At 31.2% G+C, this 15,487-nt stretch overlaps 1 protein-coding gene across 1 annotated transcript in view; it reads right to left on the reverse strand.

Annotated features, from left to right (window-relative positions):
- Positions 1–483: 483 nt before the first annotated feature.
- The window catches only part of LOC129803112 (phosphatase Herzog), a 31,662-nt gene continuing 16,658 nt past the window's right edge, over positions 484–15,487 (reverse strand). The window contains exons 2-5 of the mRNA XM_055849463.1: positions 11,426–11,667; positions 6,884–7,065; positions 2,106–2,259; positions 484–2,003 (exon numbers count right to left, since the gene is read on the reverse strand). Of these exons, the coding sequence (XP_055705438.1) occupies positions 1,830–2,003; positions 2,106–2,259; positions 6,884–7,065; positions 11,426–11,667 (752 nt within the window). The 3' untranslated portion in view covers positions 484–1,829. The remainder of the gene's footprint in view (positions 2,004–2,105; positions 2,260–6,883; positions 7,066–11,425; positions 11,668–15,487) is intronic.

Here is a 15,487-nt window from a genome sequence, read left to right on the forward strand (position 1 = left end):
ATAGGTTGGGGAACTTTATAGTCCTTTACTCAAAACAAAAAAAGGGGAAGATCCCAGTATAATAATTAAAAAAAAAAAAAAAAAAAATATTTAAAAAATGCTGGAAGACAATACTCCTTTTCCAAATTTCCAACATTTTACAAACTCTGAAAAAAATTGAAACTTTCAATATGAAAGTAACTTTTTGTTTTTATCTTTTACGAACATTAAAAATATCGTTCATTTTTACCTGAAATTGTATCCTCTTTGAATGGATATGGAAGTATTTAAATCATTGTTATTTTTTTTTTATTTTTTTAAATAAATTCATCCGCACTGACTTGCTGATTTAGTAAAATATGGTTAGCACGAGAAAGAAGTTCTCAGTACTAACCTCTTTTTTTTAAAAGAAACTAATAACTTCTATTGAGCAAAACTTCATTTTTTTTTATCTTGCATTTCTTTCTTCAGCCACACACCAATCCAAGGCATTTTTTAAATTGGCACAAAAAGGACATTTATTCTGGAAAAACTACCTTCTTTTTTTTTCTTCTATATAAAATACATCTATATACTAAATTGATTTCAAATGTGATTCCTCTTTCAAATTGTATAAAAATACAAATTCAGTTCAATCTTTTTTTTAAAGTGATTTTCTTGTTCTTCAAATATACAGTTGGGTTTATTTTGATAAAACTTTCTATGTTTCTTTTTTCATTAATCTGAATATATTTTTGTGGTCCATTTTGCTCGTGATTTTTTTTTTCTTTCTTAAATATTTCTATTGGTGATGTATTTTTCTATTTTATTTACTCTTATGTTTTTTTTTCTGGATAAGTTTTGTGGAAAGAAACAAAATGTAAAAAAGAGGGTGCAATGATAATTGTTTTTAATGTGACTCGCGGTAATTAATACTGTTTTTTCTTTTGTCTATTGATAAAAATTTGCTAAACAGAGAGGTTTGTTGGTAAATTATTGTTGATTAATATAAAGAATATAAATTCAAGAGTTAACAAGTAACGTGCTTTTTTTTCGGCGCATAATTCCAAATAAAACATGAATTATGTCCAAAATTAACTGTTCAATCATCTTAAAAAGAAACAGAATAATTGGTGTGGTTTTTTTTTATAAATTATGTTTTACTGGATTTTATTTTTTTTTTGTAAATCTACAGGTAAAATGATTTTTTATCACTCTCACATTCACATACTCGCGATTTTCATTTTATATTTCAAATATTGTATACAGAAATAAAATATTACAGTAAAGATTATACATCGTTCACATCCAGTCTTTCTTTCTGCTAAAAAAAACATCCATTTGACAATTTTTTTTAAAATTTTTATACTTTTTTTCATGCATTCATTCATCTTTCAAAATTTACGTAATCATTCTGTAAAATATCCTTCTAAATACGTTTTTTTACACAACATTCACTCACGCACAATCACAACACAATCACTCACTGTATTCTTCTTGAAGAATTTTCCCTTTGATTATTTTGTTTTTTTGTTTTCTAAATCATTACATAAAATAGCACTACAATCTAATCATAATTTTTTTTTTCTTAATTTGAAAACAAACTAAATTTTTCGCCCTGGACAATTTCTGTTTCTCTCTAAAATATATATTTTTTTAAATATAAAATGATAAAAATTGATAAAACAAAAAAAAAGGTAAAATGTGTCTGGACTGTTTTTTAAGGGCGCAAATCTCTTTTCAAATTGTCTTCTAAAAAAAAAATCTTTTAATTTTTTTTCCTTACAATTGTAAAAATGTGTCTCGTTCTTTTTTTTCTCTTATCATTTTTTTTCTGTCCCTTAAATATTTATAAAATAGTATTCCCAATGTTACGTGTTATTCACGTCATTTGTGCTGGGCGGACTTCCCGATTGCAAAATGGGCTGATTTGAATTGCACAAAACACTATAAACCGATTCCACTTTGCTCAATTTCTCAAATAAAGGTATCAAATCGAGCAATTCGGAATCCGTGTTGTCATCAAACCAGGATTTCACTGGCACCTGAAATCCCAAATCAAGTAGAAAAAAAAACAAATATACCACAAATTAACCACTCGTTAAAAGTTCTTCTTCAAATTATTTATCAAAAAAAAAGATCTTTACCGCATTGTCCGGGTGGAAGATGTAACTTGCAGGTGAATTATCGACAATGACAATCTTTTGCAAATCTCTCCCCAACTTGTTCAAGTCTTTTACATAATTACCACGATGGTAGACACATGATTCTCTAAAGAGTCTCGCACGAAAAACATTCCATCTAGGCATAAAAAACATGCATTAAAATCTCTATTTTACCAAAAAAAAAAAATAAAATAAAATGCAACTAATGTGAGAACATTGGCGGAAGATGTCAGAAAGAGTAGGGGAAGTGCTTATAATTTTGGACAGTCTGCATATAAGCATCGATATCCTAAGTTTGAAGTGCCATATTTTCAATACTAATTGACTTTTCTTGTTACTCTCTTTTCAGAAAGGTTGTTTAGAAACTTGGCAAGCTATTTATCATCTCATTTTTACTAAAATTAGTTTTAATACGTTTAAAAATGAATTGATATGTAGAGGTGAATTTGACTCTTATTTTGGACAACTTGGTTATTAATTTTTACAACTTGTCTGTAAATTTGGACAGATAATCCGCCTCAACAGGATGCCCATTGTTCTTCATTTTATGAACCAATCTTACCAAGTCCTCTTCCTGGTTATGTAAGGGAAACGTGGAATGTCACAAGACGCCCAGAAACTTTCCATATCATTCATTAAAGTGAGTTGACTTCGGTACTCCAAGTACGTGCGGATTCGCTCATTCCCTGCCCTTTCCGGGAGCCTTTCAAGGCATTTCTCACTGCATCTCTTTCGTAGAGATGATGCTCCTTCATTTCTCCAGGCATTTGTCCAACCTAGTCATCACAAAAGCTAAAACTTCACGAAATTTCGTGAGAAAAACACCTGTCCAAAATAAGAATCATCACCTCACTGGTGAATGTCTTAAAAAATTTCCCATTTTTCACACGAAAAATATAATTCACAAGGCAAATCTCACTTCAGGTCAAATGTACAAATCATCAGTAACGTGAATCAACACAATATTCAATGAATATTCAATAATATCACTCAAAAACAGCGAACAAACTTTGTTAGTACTTCACCAAAACTAAATAAGACTTAAGTAAACACGAAGTTCTGTCATATTTCTCGTAAGCAATTGCTCACACTGAATTTTCAACAAAGCAATTTCAACTCAAATCATATTCAAATTTTAACGTATTTAGTGTTAAAATATTCCAAAAAGAACAAATATTTAGATAGAATTCATTATTCATCAAATGTTGGAATAAAAATCCATCATTTTAATCAATTTATTTTTAGTGTCCAATGTTATCCTCAAAGTGTCCAAAATAAGAAACTGGACAAAATTAGAAGCATTTCCCCTATTCTTTACCTTTCAGAAATAAAATTTGCGTCTAATGCATTGTATTAGTGCACAATATATTTAAATATACTGAGAGTTCTATGAGTAAAATCTGATTTCATTAATAAACTCTTTTAGCTCGAACTCAAAGGAAGACTAGTATATAATATTCCGTTTTCTTGAACTTGCTACCGGTATAGGGGTCATACCGTAATGGCCTCTACACATTGGAAGCAATTTTCGTCAAAAAATGCATTTTTGACAGAATTTTGACGTTTGTGCCTATAGCATTGCAGGTAATTTCCTTCAAGAAAGCAATTTTTGATGAAAATTGCTGCCAATGTGTAGAGGCCTTAAGAGATATAAATTTTCGGTCAAAAACACATTCCCTAGAGACGTTTTTTTTTTCTTATTTTACTCCATCCCGTATTTCCTTTACAAATCCAGTTTTTTTGGTTTACTTTGAAAAGGGCTACAACGATTTCTTTTATTTTCGAATATGATTTGGAGCAGGCCCAGTCAAAATCCCGAAAGAGCCAAAATACCCACGATTGCATCTGCGATTGCTGGAGGAAAAGAAAAATTTTCCGTGTTTTGGAAAATTATTCTACAAATTATTCTCCAAGTAATTTCGTCCCTTTTACGAATTTAAATCATTCGAGATTTTTGCTTCTATCGGTTTTGGAGGTGACCCAGGTAAACTTTTAATTCATACACATACCTATGACCAGAAAATTCGAAATTTCGAATTTTCGAAAATTCGAAATTTCGAAGTCTACAAATTTCCAACTCAGCTGTATCGGTAATGAATCGATGAAGTACTCGTATATCATACTCGTATACAGGGGCGTAACAACGGGGAGGGGCAGGGGTACATTGCCCCCCCCCCTAACCTGCCCCTGCCCCCCCCCCCCCCCGAGAAGACCAATCTCTGTTTCAAAATTTGCTAAAATTGCCCATTGTTCTTCTGCAAAATCAAAACTCGGTAAAATATTACCACATTTTTATGACAAATTAAGAAAAAATTACTAGTTATTTGTTATGTCCAACGCACAATAACTTTTGTTTGTAAACATGTTTTCAAAATTTCTTATGAGAGTGAACGAGATGACTAGATCTAGGTTTCATTCACTCTCACTGGAATGTCAAAAACATGTTTACAAAACAAAAGTAATTGTGCGTTGGGCATTATTCATATATTCATATTTAAAAATATACTATTTTTTTAAGTTTCAAAGCAATATATCAATAAAAATTGTAAGTTTATGAATTCGAGAGCGCCTTTGTAAAATACATCCAAAACAAAACTTTTTCAAATTTGCCTTCTAATTAAAGACTTCTTTTAAATGTAAAGGCCTCTACACATTATTGGGAGCAATTTTCGTCAAAAATCACATTTTTGACAGAATTTTTACATTTCTATCTACAGCACTGCAGGCACTTTCCTTCAAAAACGTATTTTTTTTTAAGGAAAGAAATGTTTAGGGTTCATAAGAAGCAATTTTCGTCGAAAGCTGTTCTCTTAACAGTTTTTTTGTAATACATTTCTTCCTGGAGGAAATACTGTCAATTTCTTAAAACGATTTTTGACGTAAACTACTGCCAGTGTAGATACCTTAAGAAATAGTTTCTTGGCTGATCGATTTTTTTTTCAAAACCATTCAAAGAAGTATTTATTAAGCGGTAAAGTAAAACAGCGTATTGTTTTACTATTTCACGACAAAATTTTTGAATGAACATTGATTTTTTTAATTAATTAAAAAGTTACACAAATGGTAAGTTTTATTCAATATTTTAGTTCATATCTAGTAAAAATTTTGATAATATTTAATTTTTTCGGAGCAACTCGATCTGTCAAATATTTTTCTTCATCATCGCAACAATTAAATATCACAATTTCTGCATCTATGTATTTACTCTTAAGAAAAATTTGATATGTAAATCAAAACTCTATACAAGATTCATCAATAGATTTCAACTTTGAGTAGTACAAGAAAAAATCAAGAAAAACACATTTTTGCAATTTGAAACCAGGATCAACTCTTAAACATTTATGAAGCCTCTTGGTTTCGTTATTTTTATTAAAAACGATTTTTGAAAATTTATTTCTGATAAAAAATATTGTATTTTCGAAAATACAGAGACGAAAGCCAAGAACTACCGAGTAAATTTCCATACACTTGAGCAAACATCAAAAATTTTGAACCACGTGATTTCAAGATTTTTTTCTAGTTTTTCTTAGTTTAAGGACAGAATCACATTGACAGTAAAATGCTCAACGTATTTCGTTAATTTACGCATTTTCATTGCAATTCTTACGCAAATTCTCGATTACCGTATTACCTTATATCATACTCGGTGGCACTAGGTGAAAATAATAAGAAAATTGAAGGGATTGAAGGAATAAAACGAAAATTCGATAAACGGTGAGCAAAAAAACTGTACGAATTATTTCTCTTAGTTTTTTTTTGCTTACCGTTTATCGAATTTTCGTTTTATTTCTTCAATTTTCTTATAGTGCCACCGACTCTGAGATAAGGTAATACGGTAATCGAGAATTTGCGTAAGAATTGCAATGAGAATGCATAAATTAACGAAATACGGTAAGCATTTTACTGTCAATGTGATTCTGACCTTAATAAAATTACGAAAATAAGGAGTTTCGAATTATGCAATATGATAAAATGATCGTAGTATTTCATCACCAAGTATTCCGTCCGTAAGATTTTCGGAATTTTGCGAAAAATCTTCCGTCGGATCTTACCGCAAGATTGAAAAGAGTCTTAATCAAAAAATCTATTGATAAAAAATCGTCACAGCCCTTTTCTAAGACTCGAAAATAATATTCCTAATCGTTCGAGGTTTGGTATCTTTTCCTTAAACTTCAAATAGGCAAAACACAGAAAATTACTTTATTCGTTAAATGATAAAATATAGTTACCACTTACCACGAACATTTTCTTTAAGTTTTTACCCCACGGCAAAGGTTAGGCTCATCATGACCTCATATACAAGATAACTTTTCGTCTACTAAATTAAGGATGTTAAAATTACTTTCAATTGAAAAAAAAAACTATTACATCTTTCGTGGTAAATCAATTGAGATCAAAACAAAAAATTAATTCACTTGGATTGTCAATGGAAAGTGAAAAATTTATTAATATTGGGTAACTTTTTTTTGAATTCCCTAAAAATGAAAAGTACACAGCGTCACTATAAACATGGTTCATTATCAGTCATTCTTTTTATAACCCTTTTATGCAAATAATATGCAGCAAAAAAGTAACAGTAGTAATAAATTCTCTAAATAATATCCACTCTAAAGATATTTTTAGTCCATCATTGAACGCTACTTTGGACAATTTGCCATGACGTGGTGGCTATAAAGGGCAGTTTCAAGGTTAATTTATTCTCACATCAATTCATTTTATTTTAGAGAATAAAAGAGAACTTTTATATCTTAGTTACTTACTTGTCCAGCAAATCAGCCACGGGATCGGCATATTTCGCCAGCGAAGCCGTAAAAAGGACACATTCATAGAGTTCTCCCATTTTCTTGAGAAACTCATCGACATGTGGCCTTTTGAGTACGTACACTTGATGAACTGTCCCATCAATTTCCACTGGAACAATGAAATCTGCATTTGGGATAGGCTGCAATAGAAAAAAAACAGTTGTTTATTATCTTATTAAAAATCTTTTGCAAATTATTGCTATAATTTATTCTTGAATTACTACTCAAAATCATTTTTATCCTTCCTTAATTTTGGCATACGATTTTATAATCGTATTTAACGATTTAAAAGGTAATAGATTTTACAAGCATTAAGATATTCCTAAAATCGTAATACGCTATAAATCTTAAATTACGAATTAATCCATTTTACAGACTATAAAAGAGAATTCTTGTTTTTTAATACTTTTATTATGATCATTTTATTTAATTCATTAAAGGAATATTGGGTAAAATACGTACACAGAAAAAATATTTTGTACAAATGTTTGTAAATGTTTGCGAATTCTTGTTGGAGACTTACGAAATGCTCGTAAATCGTATAATACACCAAAAATGTTCGTAAAATTTTGTTATTTGTTCGTAAATTGTTGTTTGCCTGACGAACACTTTACAAACATTTACGAATAAATGACAAAATTTTACGAACATATTTTGTGAGTTTACTAACATTTACGAACAAATGTTTGTAAAAGTACAAAAAATGATCGACAAATGATCATGTTACGAACATTTGTGAAAAAGTAGTAACTTTTACGAACTTGTTTGTGGGTTATACGATTTACGAGCATTTCGGAGTACCCCAGAGGAATTCACAAACATTTACGAACATTTTTACTAAATATTTTTTTTCTGTGTAGTGTGCGAAGCCAGAGTGTATGCGAGGCCTGAAAGATTTCCCTATATGGGAATGTAGGCAGGTTTCGCACGTGTGAACTTTCGAACGATGCGAATTTTCTCTTTATTTCCAAAGAGTTGGTTCCGCATTTCTTAGCCATAATTTAAGTATTTATGAACCTTATCTTCATTGTAAAAATAGGCAGCCAAGCTCTTCTTTCCTGTGCTAGGATCACATATAGAAAATTGGCCCAAAATGGGTAATTTTGATGGCGCACATTTCCTTTGATTTCTCAATGTTAAACTCATTTCTAAAAAAAATCACTTACACAGTGGATGAAGAGTATACTTGCGATGATATTTACGTAACAATTTTTTGTATCGGAGGGAAATTATTTTCACAGTGGCGGAAAATTCGCAAGTACTACACTGTGTGTGGTTTCAAACACTGAATGTGTGAGCGTTCGCACATCCATCAGACAACTCCAGCTTTTGAAAATCATAACCTCACTAAAGCCTCATAAGCCACAGTGAGACATTTGTGGTCATTTCCTCTTCGACAGGCGTATAGTCTCCTTTCCATCTCCATGAGACGATGGTTATTGACAGTGTGAACCGTGTGAACATGTTCATAGTCGATTTTTCGATATTCATTTGGAAGAAAAAAGTGCTCCAGAAAATGTGAAAAAAGGCGTTTTAAAGATCTTCTTTTAGTGCAGTGATAGTTTCCGCGGGTTCACGGGGGTACAGTATAACAATCGGAAAATAATTTTTAATTGTAGATAAAATTTATTTCGAGAAAAAAAGCAATGACGAACCCAAACCCCCATTGTGTGAACGCTGCTCCCGGGGGCAAGAATCGCACAAATCGTCATATTTTTTTCATTTTCCTGTCCAGGAAAAACCAACAATTCTGTGATAGTGAACTAGGCATGCATAGAAACCTAAAAGATCAGAGAACTTTTTGGTGTAGTGCAATTCACTGCCTATTTTACAGTTTAGTAGTCAGAAAAAAGTCCTGAATATGAAGCACGAAAAAATGTGCGAAGGCTGCCTACATTCCCCTACTTATTTTTCTGCGTTATCCAGAAAAATCTAATCTAACATACTACTATAAATTTCCAGAAGATTTTGAATAATTTTGTTTCACTTACGTTACCTCCTAAAACTAAGATTGCAAAGAATCTGAGTCAATTATAACTTAAATATGATTTTTTAACATTGTTCCAGAATTAGTTGTACAAAACAAATTAACGATTTTTAATTGAAGTGCAACCTCAATCCCAAGTTTGCGCAACATTTTAGAAGATTAAAAGTTAATTTCATAAGCACTACTAGTGTCGCTTCAGGCGCAAAAACACCTTGATAATTTTGTACTACAATAAATTAAACAAAAATAGCAATTGAGTGCCTGCACAATCCTCTTTTGGTCACACAAATGCTTTTCTCTTTCTCCACATTTTGGACTTCCGGTGTATGTGATATGTGTGACTCGAAAATACGATTGCAGTGGATTTCACTTACTTATAGACTCTGTATAATCCCCATATCGATTTTTAAATTATCCATTGAATTTTGCGCTTCTGCAAGATACTCTTTTCCTCGAAGAAGGCTTCTTGTAATCGCATTTAATTAAACGATTGACGCACGATTTGCCCTCCAAATAGACAATTTCTCTCTCTCCCATTCAATTGCCCATTTCCCTTCTAAATCATCATAATGATTGTCTACTAGGCCATTCTCACAGAAAAAGGCAGACAGAGAGAGAGAAAAAAGCGTAAGACACGCCAAGAAAGTTCACTGGACTGAATCATCTCAGCCAAAGCAGTTACGCAGAAATTGTAAACAAACTGGGAGGAAAAATCATCAGCCATCGCGCGATGATCTCATATTCGCGGGCAACTGTTGCCTCTTCATTTTCCACACAATAACAATTGAAATCAGTTTTTTGCGCTGATAAGGTGGTAAGTGATATTAGTTCTTTTTTTTCGTGAGTGCGTCACAACTCGAATATTCGTCACAATGGATGTGGATTTATAAACCATTTGAGATTATTATTAACAATCAGTGAAGAGATTGGTAGGATGGAAATTTGGAAGACTTTGAGAGTGTAAAATAGAGAAAAAAAAAATCTCTAAATTGTGCAGAGTGGAATTTGATCAAAGACAAAAGTCTTTTTAATGTGCTACAATAATAAACAGCTCGATCTTTTGAAGTTTTAATTGTTACAGAATTTAATGTTACAGCTTCATACTTTAAATAGTGGAACAAAATATTTTTCAAACAAATAATGCTAAATATACGCAAAATTTCGTGTATATCATATTTCATAATTGTTTTACATTTATCAGCATTTCAAAAATTTAGAGTGTTATTACAAAACTACTAAAAAATTTATCATATTCGAAATATTTGAATATGGGAATTGCGAGAATCGAATCAAAAAACCAAAGTCAAAAATATTTTTTCGACTTTACCACCACTAGGGGAAAGTACTCTCCCTTCGAACGTTCATGCCTTCGAATAATGTGAATTTTCTTTTAGTTTCCCTAAGATACTTACATATTTCCATTAAATAATAATTGGCTTATCATCAATTGTTGATAATACCATGATAATTTAGTGTAAATTTCTTACAAAAAACAAAAGAAATTCACATTATTCGAAGGCATGAACGTTCGAAGAGAGAGCACTTTCCCCTACTGGCGGTAGCATCGTGAGGTTCTAAACTAATTAAAAGTTGTATTTTTAAGATCTTCTATTGTCGATAAATAAATCAATCAATAATAAAAATTAAAAAAATAACCAAGTATGTAATAATTTTGAAGTTATTTGTGTATTTAATTTTTCTTATTGCTCTGCCAAAAAAAATGTTTTGATTCTTAAGATATTACCAGCCCGATACGTAGCACAAATTTTTGTTTTTCCGGTATTGCAGCTCCATTTCAAATAAATAAATTCCCAATGCAATTTTCATTTTATTTTTTGTTTTACGATTGCCCAAAGAGAGTCCTTTCCAAAAATTATTTTATTAAAAACAATAACCCGTAGTTACATGTCACATAGTACGGGGAAAGAGTGCGCTTTTCTGTATTAGAAAAAAAAACCAAGACTCTTTTTGATAAAACTTTACTTTTGGAAAATAACGTGAAAAGTAGATTTCTTGTCAAAATATGTTGTGAAAAAGAAGTCAATTTAAAACTCCTTTCTTTTACGAGAGCTTTAAATTAAGGTAAACTTAATTGCCACTAATTATTCCATTCCTTGCAAATATTTACCTCAGAATTTTTGAGAATTTTCACAAAAACACATCGTCCGGAAAACACATTTGCCTTCCATGGAAAATGATCTTTAACGAAATAATATGCTTACTAAAAAGATTTCAGGTTTTCTAGGAACTCGCTAGAAAAATATCCATTGCCCTACATTTTCGATTACTATTAATTTTCTTGGAATATTTGTGCTTAAGCCAATCTTCCGGGAAAAATTTTAAATTTTCAGATAATAATAAGCTGGGGTAAAATTAGAAATGTTATTGGTTTTATATTCAAATTATACTTCACAGAGTGTTTTATAAGGTATTTTTCGTTAAAATAAAATCTTTGTTATAATGATAACAATGTAACATAAATCATTATGGAAATGCGAAAAGAAAGGACTTACCTTAAAACTGCTATGCACTAGGGTCTCATCTAAATCTATAACCATGCACTTCTTGTGCATATCCGAATGCCGAACCGGTGGCAACAAATACTTCTGGGGTCCCTGAAGTGGAGGTGGCGTAATTGATCCATCCACCGGTGTCCCATTTTGGTTGCTTTTCGTCCGTGCTCGTCGCCAACAACAGAATATCGCCTGGAAGAATCCTCGCTTCGGTGGCTTTAGTCTGTCATCGACATTTTCCACTGTAAAGATAAATTTATTGTGTACCTGTTAGAAAATTGCCAATAGAAATGGACAATTTGTCACCCAACATGACGGAAGAATCTTCTCTCTATATTGTACCCATCTCATCTTCCACTTAACCCAAATTACATGTCATTAAATTCTGTGAAATTTATCGGGATGAAAAGGGTAAAAGAGACAAAAATTTGTCTATGAATCTCGATTTTGTGTGACTCTCTTACTCCGGATTGTGCCATCATCTTTCTCTTGTAACAATTTTCTAAAAGAACAACCCGGCTTTTATCGAGGGCTATTTTTACCCATCAATCGCCTTGTCGCCATCATTCACCTTCTCTCTCTCTTGTACACCCTTTTTTTTCCTCCTCATTTGCTGCCCATTTCTCCCCATATACATATTGCCTTCCGTCAGGAGATGAAGAGGGACACATACTATAGCATACACCGCATCCAAAATTAGCCATTCAATTGAATGTTACAGCGATTTAAGCACACACTGACATTGATAGTGAATTGAATTCCTCAGGGGAGCAGCTTGTACTTCTCTCTTTTTTTTCTGCACAAACTTCTACACAACACCACTTGATTGTGGGAAAGTTATCTCATAGTTTGTTCAATACATCAACTTCCAAGAGAGAAGTTCATTGAGAAGTTCTCGCAAGATATGCAAAGCCAAAAAAGTCAGTGTAAGCGTGATAAGTCTAAATCAACCAAATCAACTTATTGTAGATAAGATTGCTAATGTGAGCTAACTCGAAGCGTTGAAAATTCAATTTAGGAAAATTTTGAAAATCTAATTTTTTTTTAAAGACATCTGCAATTCTAAAACCTTTTAAATTAATCCTTAACCTGTAATACGGGCTTCAGACCTAAGGATTAGCCATATGGCTTAACTGATGTAATTTCTTATCTGTCAAGATATTTTAGAAAATTTAACTTAGGATTGGATTATTAAGGACAAATGACCCAATAGATTCTGAAAAACAAATAAAGTGGGTTACCATTTAGGATTCTCAGACCTTCGGGAACTGGGCTAAACCTCTAGTCTGAAGACCGCTTAAGGGACTATCACAGCTTAGCGCAAACTATTCGATTTTGGATAATTTACTTCTGATCTATTTATATGCGTATTTTTGCCGGAAAAGGACTTTTAATTACTTTAAGTTTTTCAATAACATGAGTAATATTCCGTGATGGAAGTAGGAATGCATTTTATTGCTTTTTAATTGCTTCATACACAGAAAAAAAATTTTGCAAAATTGTTCGTAAATGTTTGTGAATTTCTTTGGGGGAGTTATGAAATGCTCGTGAATCTTATAACCCACAAACAAGTTCGTAAAGTTTTGTACTTTTTTCACAAAAAAAAAGTTCGTAAATGTTACAACTTTTTCACAAACATTGTTCGTAAAATGATCATTTGACGAACATTCTTTGTACTTTTACAAACATTTGTTCGTAAATGTTCGTAAACACACAAAAAAAATATTCGTAAAATTTTGTCATTTTTTCGTGAATTTTTTGCCAAACAAAAATTTATGAACAAATGACAAAATTTTACGAACATTTTTTTGTGTGTTTACGAACATTTACGAACAAATGTTTGTAAAAGTTCAAAAAATGTTCGTCGAATGATCATTTTACGACCAATGTTTGTCAAAAGTACAAAATTTTGCGAACTTGTTTGTGGGTTATATTATTCACGAGCATTTCGTAAGTCCTCCATAGGATTTCACAAACATTTATGAACAATCTTATAAAATATTTTTTCTGTGTAGAAAATTACGCAAAGTTTGAAAATCAGGATACGTATGGAAAGTTTTACATTGCATCGATTTTGATAATTTTTCCTTTCTTTCTTTTTTGGATTTAAATTCTGGATGATACACTCTTTTCTTAGATAGTTACACTAGTGTTTTTATTGTTATAATTTAAAGAATTTTGACTTAATGATCGTTAAGACGATGTCAGATAGTATCAACCCACTTATTTATTATTGGATTTATTTTCTTTTTTCTGCACAACAATCTTCCTTTAATTTGTAGGGAAGAATTTTTAAAATATATATAGACATTTTATCTCCAGTATTTCTAGAACATTATCTAATGGGTTAATTGTCCAAATAGGTTGAGGACTTCGCTCTGAACAATCTTTTAAAGATTTGACCTTCAAAATCTGCTAGAAGAAACGATTCAAGGCTATTGCCGCATATGACCTAAATGTTCGCTTAAATCGTCTTTAAAGTGAAACAATCACATAAAACGTTTTTCAATATTAAAAAAAGTGTTTTTGAGGAAGAAAAAAATAATGAAATGATTATGTGAATGTTGATTTATGGGAAAATGATATAACCGTATAGCATTTAGCTCTGGTAGCGGTTAGACGAACTGGAACCTATTTCGGAACGTTGGGTTCTAAGTGTTTTTTTACATTTGAAACACTCGAGAGAGTCGAATAAAATCAAATATTAATATTAAAAGCTTAAGCCGCAAATAGACTCAGGCTGAACCTAAAAAAGGTTTAGCTCGTAAAATTTTATATAAGAAAATCAGGTAAAAGAAATTCGTACAAAGGACCTCTAATCGATGATCCTTAGCACTCAGTGTGTGGCAGTTTCGACTCATCTTTAACTGATATATTTTTTTCAGACTAATAGATAATCGATCGCTATAAAGACCTTCAGAAATAAGGTTTAAGCACGTAGTTTGATCTTCCTAATTTCTTATCTTAGGAAAGATCTGTTGTAAAATTTTGATTTAAGATTGGATATTACGGCAAATGAACCATTCGATATTGAAAAAAACATTAAATTTTATTCTTATTTAAAATTTTCAGAATATTGGAAACTGAACTAGACCTGTGTGAAAACTGTAACACTATAAAATTTGATTTTTATCGTGTTACCCTCGGTAAGAAAATAATTGAAATTAATTTTCAAAAATAAAAATCTTCACCGTTCTTTATAATTTTTGACTTATTATTTAATTTTATAATACTACCTCCGTATGAAAAAGAGTTGCACGTTTGGGGTTTAAGGAATAGTGTCAGGAAACATTTTTGTTATTAGTAAATATGTATGATTACCCTCTATTTCAGTGCTAATAGTGAGATGCAGCCGCAATGGTAATTTAAGGAAAACATGTGTTAAAGTTGGCCTTTTGCATTTTTTTTTTCATTAAGCTCTTTATGCACTACAATTCATTCCAAATTCAGCAAATTCCCTACGCTTGTATAGGAAAAACTCTTCAATATGGACATAAATTTCTCTATTGTGTAGACGCCATAAAACACATCCAAAAGTAAAACACTGAGAAAAAAAGGGTGCGATTAACATTTTTTCCTCAGAAATTTAAGACTTTTTAGGTGTAAATATATATCAACATTTTTTTAATGTTAATTTTACACCTTTTTAAGGGTAAAATTAACATGAAGAAGGGTACCTTTAACCCCTAATACACCTAAAAAAAAGTAATACTTACACCGATTTTCGATCAATAATGCAGGGTAAAATTAATATTTCCGGAATGTTATTTTAACTTTTTCAGATTTCTCTCAGTGAAGATATATGTTAAATGTTAAACCATTCTGAATATATATTAAAAGCATTTGTTTTCATAAGAGAAAGGGAGAGGTCTGTGTAAAATGAATATCATGTAAGTGATCTCAGATTTAACTTATTAGGGAGTCCTCCGAACATTACTATCCGAAATTCACCATTTAACACCTAAATCAGATTGGAAATAAAACGCAAAAAATACGAAATTTTTAAGACATTTTTTCCTCAACTTATCATCGCGACTAAACCACAATATTATCCTTGAACAT

Source organism: Phlebotomus papatasi, chromosome 2, assembly GCF_024763615.1.
Source record: "Phlebotomus papatasi isolate M1 chromosome 2, Ppap_2.1, whole genome shotgun sequence".
In the NCBI taxonomy this organism is placed as follows: Eukaryota; Metazoa; Arthropoda; class Insecta; order Diptera; family Psychodidae; genus Phlebotomus; species Phlebotomus papatasi.